Source organism: Papio anubis, chromosome 15 (genome assembly GCF_008728515.1).
Source record: "Papio anubis isolate 15944 chromosome 15, Panubis1.0, whole genome shotgun sequence".
NCBI lineage: Eukaryota > Metazoa > Chordata > Mammalia > Primates > Cercopithecidae > Papio > Papio anubis.
The window spans coordinates 88,960,961-88,968,129 of NC_044990.1; the positions used below are offsets into that span (position 1 = coordinate 88,960,961).

General features: G+C 49.4%; 1 protein-coding gene across 5 annotated transcripts in view; it reads right to left on the reverse strand.

Annotated features, from left to right (window-relative positions):
- ANKRD10 (ankyrin repeat domain 10) overlaps nt 1-6,873 on the reverse strand; it is a 36,570-nt gene extending 29,697 nt beyond the window's left edge. For all 5 annotated transcript variants that reach the window (XR_002518546.1, XM_031655662.1, XM_003914081.2 and 2 more), the window contains exons 1-2: nt 6,390-6,873; nt 1,917-2,069 (exon numbers count right to left, since the gene is read on the reverse strand). Coding sequence is in view for 4 of the 5 variants with exons in the window: in XM_031655662.1 (XP_031511522.1) it covers nt 1,917-2,069; nt 6,390-6,599 (363 nt within the window). In the remaining variant the exon portion in view is untranslated. The remainder of the gene's footprint in view (nt 1-1,916; nt 2,070-6,389) is intronic.
- Nucleotides 6,874-7,169: the final 296 nt, after the last annotated feature.

The following is a 7,169-nucleotide window of genomic DNA, read 5'->3' on the forward strand; positions in this document are numbered from 1 at the left end:
ACAAAAGGGCTATTGTGTCCTCAAGAGTCACTGGGTGCCGAAATTCACCCACTACATAATAAAGTGAGATGATGCCTGAGATTCGGATGTAAACTCCACATACTAGCAGACCACAACTACCTAAGACCCACTAAGGAGAAATTCCAGGATGCTTAACAATGCCAAATGATATGCCCTAGGCACATGTGAGGACTTGGAAATGTCTACCCAGAGTAGACAGGGAGGGCTGCAAAGAAAAAGATTTTAGGATCCTGCCTGGGAAGAGGCAAAGTGTGGTACAGGTTTCCAGAAGGTGTTATCTGTGTTATCTAGAGGCATCTGAGAGGAAGGTGGGGGACACAGCGGCACACTTTCTGCCCTACTCCCTTTATCTACCGAAAATACTGAATTGCCATAAGACACTTTGAAAAGGGGGCTTCTCCATTTAAAAAGGTTTGGAAAGCAGTGTTAGACAATTTCTCTAGTCCTCTCTAAATAAGATGCTATGTAACAATTTCATGAAAATTAACATACAAAAATTATACAAATTCCATACTAATTACTGCCATTCATGGAATTATTCACCGTATTTTACTGATAAGGAGATTGAGCCACAGATCAAGTTAATGACTTGCCCAAGGAATCAAGCCCACACTGCCCTTTCTACCAGGGGACAGAGGTAGGGAAGAAGGAAAAAAACAAGGCGATGCCCAGCACATAAGGGTATAGAGTAGGTTAATTCATAACTCTTGAATTTATGAATACAAGCAACAGAGCAGCAGAGAAATATACATTATGTAAAGGCATACATGCAGAGATGGAAGGAGGGAAGTGGCAGCATAACCTTAAGAGTTGTCCCACATCCCAAGTTTCAGTTTAGTAACAAACAGGCCTAAACTCTTGGCCACTTTCCCTTACGTTGTTTTTTACACTTCGTATCTCTTAAGGCGACAAACTGCCTTCTTATCACTTACCCCACTTTCCCACTGATCCTTGTTTTAAATCATGGCTAAACACATCTTCTTTCTCAATTACTGCTTAGATGGGCAGCTGAGTTTTTAGGAGAGGGACTAGCAACAACCTTATACCTGGTTATAATCAAGGACTGAATTTTGGGAAAGACAGAAAAATACAAAGACAACTTTGCATACAAGACCGTGATGACTATAAAGCATTTAAAAATAGGAGTAAAAGAGGCATAAAAAACAGCTCCCAGAGTCTTAAGAGAAGAAAATTATAAATTAGTCTAAGGACTAATCCATCTTCAGCAAAGGACACTGATTCCAGGGACTGCTCCCAGTCAGACAACCTGATGGTTATCAGATGCTGCTTGTCTTACACAACCAAGTACCCAACAATCTGAACGCTCGTGTGTATGGTTTAGGTGAACTGATACCGAAAACACACCGTGAAAAAAATTTGGCATGATTATGTTCCTGTTTGTATGCTTAATCTTAAATACCAAGTCCTCAAGTCACTTACTCTTCCGACTTAGTAAATGATACTTAGCTACTTATCTGCATCAAGGCATCAACTTGTATCTAAAGCTCACTTTGGAGCTGACTTAATAGTCATGCTTTTTCTAGGATGAAAGTGTTTTTATAATTATCTGTGGAAATGAGGCTAAGGCAGCTGTGAGTAGAAAGCCAGGAAACCTGGGCTTAAGGCCAGGCTCCTTTAATTACAAGCTATAACCTTGGGCACATCACCCTGGATCAGTTTATCACACAACAGGTGAAAGCACTCTATGAACAGAAAGCATTCCTATGGAAAGGGTCTATTATCCTTCACAAACAAGTGAAGAAACATAAACTCCAGTTTGCCCTCAGGTAAAGATATCACACTCTAATTAAGGCCTCCATTTAAAGCAATACCATGTATAATTATAACTGCAAAAACCAAAAGCAAAAGCAAAAGTCCATCACCAGCACTCTTACCGGTTTGTTAATGTTGGCTCCTGCTTGAATCAGCCAGACCAGGCACTGAGGATGTCCCCCAAAGGCCGCAATGTGGGCTGGCGTCTGCGCGTACCGCGTGGTAGAGACGTTGAGTGTGGCTCCAGCTCTCACCAGCTGCACTAAGCACTCCAACTTCGAAAACAAGAGGGGTAATGAAAACACGCAGACATGTCAGTACACTGTTCAATATTACAGGAATAATCTAAATTCTATAATGGTGACAAACGGCATTGTTACCAGTTTTTTAATAGATCAAATTAAGTCACTCTTTCCCAATGCCGTGCAAATTTTAAAGAGCATTTAAAATAACATTTTCTCTTGTCCTTATGAAAAAAATGGTAGATAGAAATAGAAAAATGCAAAAAGACTAATAATACTACACAGATTTAAATATTTTGGTTTCCCTACAATTGAATAAGCCAAAATCAGAAAATACTAGACTGCGCTGTTCCAAGACTTCCAACAAAAATGTATGTTGCACAGACTATTCTAAACAAAAATGTTAAAGGGATTGGTGGGTTAAAAAACTTTGTGTAGGCCGGGAGCGGTGGCTCATGCCTGTAATCCTAGCACTTTGGGAGGCCAAGGCAGGTGGATCACTTGAGGTCAGGAATTCGAAACCAGCCTGGCCAACATGGTGAAACCACGTCTCTACTAAAAATACAAAAAAATTACCCAGGCGTGGTGGCGGGCACCTGTAATCCCAGCTACTTGGGAGGCTGAGACAGGAGAATTGCTTGAACCCAGAAGGCGGAGGTTTGCAGGGAGCTGAGATCACGCCACTGCACTCCAACCTGGGCGACAGAGCAAGTCTCCATCTCAAACAACACTTTGTGTAATGCCGGGTGCAGTGACTCAAGCCTGTAATCCCAGCACTTTGGGAGGCCAAGGCGGATGGATCATCTGAGGTCAGGGGTTCAAGATCAGCCTGGCCAACACTGTGAAACCCCATGTTGGCGTTTCAAAAATACAAAATTACAAAAAATTAGCTGGGCGCGTAGTGCATGCCTATAATCCCAGCTACTCAGAAGGCTGAGGCAGGAGAATCGCTTGATCCTGGGAGGTGGAGGTTCCAGTGAGCAGAGATCACGCTGCTGCACTCCAGCTTGGGCAACAGGGCAAGACCCTGTCTCAAAAAAACAAAACACAACGAAAAACCCCACAAACTTTGTGTAGCCATAGTAAACTCATAGTCAAAGACTATTTTCTATAGTGTGCACAACTGTGCACTTTTACACAAGCCAGCACTGAATACTCATTGATTACTCAATTGAGACCCCATTCTCCACATTTTTTTACTCTTTTCAAATGATTTGTATTTTAAAACTCTATGTTAAAAAAAAAAAAGCCTACAGCATAAGTGAGCAACGCACCTAGTGGGTGACTAACACTGGCAAGTTAAGACTTTGTGGCCAGGCACCAATACCATGATAGCCTCTGGCTAAAATAATTCACCACATTCAACAAATTTAGCAAGTGCCTACCATGTGCCAAGCAATTGTTCAACCCACCTTCTCTGATCCTAGACTGCTCGTTTTCCCTCACTCCAATCACAACGCAATTAGGGAACAAGCTATGCCTGACCGCAAGCAAGTCTCTTGAAGAGGAGAGACCTCACCTGAAGCAAAATCACCTGACACTCTCCCATCTCTCCTCAAGGTTTCCTTTTCCATCTCTCTAAGCACTGTCAGGCCTTCAATACACACTCCTGTGAGATGAAGGGTACACAGACTCAAAACACCCTCTTCAACCAACTTGGACCTGGGAGTACAGGCTGATGTCTCTCTCTTTTTTTTTCTGAGACGGAGTCTCGCTCTGTCGCCCAGGCTGGAGTGCAGTGGCCGGATCTCAGCTCACAGCAAGCTCCGCCTCCCGGGTTCGCGCCATTCTCCTGCCTCAGCCTCCCGAGTAGCTGGAACTACAGGCGCCGCCACCTCGCCCGGCTAGTTTTTTGTATTTTTAGTAGAGACGGAGTTTCACCGTGTTAGCCAGGATGGTCTCCATCTCCTGACCGCGTGATCCACCCGCCTCGGCCTCCCAAAGTGCCGGGATTACAGGCATGAGCCGCACCCGGCCGTCTATTTTTATTTATTGCCTTTATTAATTTACTGGGTGAAAATGGAAGTATTAACTAGCGATAAGATGAACAAGTCTCAAATCCAACGAAAATAAAACGGATGAAAATCACTTGGCGTACCAAAAATCATCCACTGAGGGCTCGCTGGGCTTAAACCTGTTACCCTTGGGTTTAGTTTAGAAACTTGAATTTGTTATTCCGGAGTGATACTGTTCAATATGGTATCATAAAAAGTACAACAGAGATTTTAAACAACCCGTTTAGTCCTCTGGAAACAAACGAGTCTTACCAGCGGTTAGGGATCTTGTGCAGCACTGGCACATTTCTGAGCACAGGAGCCTGAAACCTGTGTAAGAGGGCAGCCGTTTGCAGGGCTGGGGAGAAAGCCTAGACTTCGCAAACGGCAGCCCTGAGTCCAGGCCTGACTTCTGTCCTAACAGCTTCTTCTCAGAAGGGAATGTTTGGACCCCGGACAGGGGCTTTCTAAGGCCCCTTCAGTATCTAAGACCAAACAGCTCTATGATTCAGACAGCTGGAAACAATGAAGTAACTGCTTGTTATAACATTTGATGACCAAGGTAAAGCTACTACTCAAAGTTCCATGGAAGCAGACTTTTGAAAAGTGATTTCAGTTGGTGTTTTTATAAAAATTGTGATAAAATACACCTTAAAAATTACCATTTTAAAGCAGTTACGGCTATTTTAATCCCCAGAGACAAGTGGCGGCGCCATTGGGTTAAATTTTGTAAGTGACCATCTGTAATGAAGCTTTAAGCATTCTACAAATCGTTGTTGACTGTCACCCAGTAATGTGTCATTCTCAACCAGGGTAGAAAGCACGGAATCCTAAAGTTTAGTGTAAAAATAAACCACAGCAAGAGACACTCTGGAGAGAGGAAATCCTCAGATTACTGACTACCTCGGGAAATCTATTTAAGGCCTCAGGCAGAAGCGCAGGGAGGCGGCTTTTTTACTTCTGTTTGTTAAGAAACTCATTTCCCCTGGGCACCTGTTTCCTCCAGCTGGTACTACGGTTGCACAACTTCAGAGACTGTGCCACAGGAACCTAAGAGCCCTTGAGGGTGGATTAACTTGCTTGTCCCACCCCGATCGTCAAAACTCCTTCTCATTTCTTTTGTTGAAAGAAAAGTGACTTTTCCACTTTAAAAGGAGAATCAGAAACTGCTTCCCAAAAGATACAACTGCGTTGTGAAGGTAGCACCAGGGGCAGCAAGGTAAAGCGCAACTTTGTCAGCTGGTAACGATACTACCAGGGCCAGGCCTTCTTAAAATAACTTATTTCACATTATCTCCCACATATTTCTGCAAAACTATTTAACCCCATCTCATCATTTACGAGAAAAACACTATAAATATCCCTGAATTTTAGTGAATTAAAAATATTAATCATTAAAAAAAGCATTAAAACCAGCCACTTCTGAAAAGGACGGTGAAATCTCATTTTAAGATTTCTCTGAGCAAGTACCCCAACGATTTCACAGAGGAGGAAACTGTAGCTATGTTTTAAAACCTTAGAGCAGCACTGCGTTCCCTCACAATTTTCAGTTTAAAAAAACAGGGGAACGTAAAGGCTCCACGGGAAGAGAATTCTGCTTAATTTCACCACTTCTGCAGTAATTTAGATCCCAGATAAACACAGCCGTCACTAATTTTCCTGAAGCGGGGCCAGTTACGAGCTTTAAGGCAAACCCAGAAGCTGGAGAGCCGGCCTCCATCCCACACAGCTGCCCGAGCTTTCCAGTCCCGCGGGGAGCTCGGTCCTCGGCTGAGCTCGTCCGCAGCGCGGCCCTTGGCTCCCGGCGAGGGTGTGCCGAACCAGAAGGTCGACCGCGCCCGGGCATTCCCCGCGCGCCTCTTTCCGGCACCGCGAGGGCGAAAGACGCCTCCGACCCCGCCTCGGTTCCCCGTAAGCCGCCGCGGCGACTACGCGGCATAATACCCGGCTCTGCGAAGTCGCCCGCGCCTCCCCCCCGGCCTGGAGGGCCCCGCGCCATCCGCGCGCGCGCGCAGGCTCCGGCCGACAGGCGCCGGGACTCCTGGAGCCCGCCTTGTTAGAAACTTGCTACACGCGCCGCCGCACATGCGCCCTAGGCCCCTCGGGGCGCAGGCGCCGCCGACCCCGCTTCCGCCCAGCGCTCCCGGCACGCCCCGCGCCCCCCGGCTGCCCCGCCGCGGCCCCTGACGGCGAGCGCTGCCGCACAGGCGCCTTAGGCCCCGCGAATTATAGGCGCCGCCGACCCTGCTTCCGCCCCGCGATCCCGGCACGCCCCGCGCCCCCCGCACCTCACACCCGCTTTCACCGACCCCCCACTGGACAGCCGCGGAAAATGGCGCCTTAAAGCGTTCGCGCCCACCTTGCCGAAGTGCGCGGCCCAGTGTACGGGCGTCCAGCCATAGAAGGAGTCCTCAGAGGTCAGGTGGGCGTGCGGCGTCTGCTGCAGCAGCGAGCAGAGCGTGGCCAGGTCCCCGTCGCGGCAGGCGCGGTGCAGCGGGAAGCGGAGCGAGAGCAGCTCCTCGCTGGAGAAGCCCGCCTCCACGCCCGCGCCCGCTCCCGCCGCCGACATGGTCCGTCACTGGAGAGCGCGGGGCTGTCTAGCCGAGAGGACGCGTCGGAGAGGACTCGAGAAGCCGCCGCCGCGGAAGCACAAAGGAACGAGACTAGCGCCGCGGTCGCGTCCCACAGGCTGCCGAGCGGAGCGCGCACAGAGGGGGCGGGGCGGGGCCTGGAGCGGCCGGGTTGGGGGCGGGGCCTGGCCAGAGGACGGCTTGTGCAGCCGGGCAGGGGGCGGGGCCTGGAGCCGCGGACCTCTGGAGCGGCCGGGCAGGAGGCGGTACTTGGGTCGGAGGACGCCTGGAGCAGCCGGGCGGAGGGCGGGGCCTGGAGCTCGGACGTCTGAAGCGGCTGGTAGGGGGCGGGGTCTAGCCCAGAGGATGCCTGGAAGTAGCCGGGCAGGGGGCGGGACCTGGACCAGAGGAGGCCTGGAAGTAGCCGGGCAGGGGGTTGGGCCAGGGGACGGCTGAAGCGTCCGGGCAGGGGGCGGGGCCTGGAGCGGCGGGGCCTGGAGTAGCCAGACAGAGGGCGGGGCCTGGCTTGGCTCCACGCCTGGGGCGGCCGGGGGCGGGGCCTGTCTAGA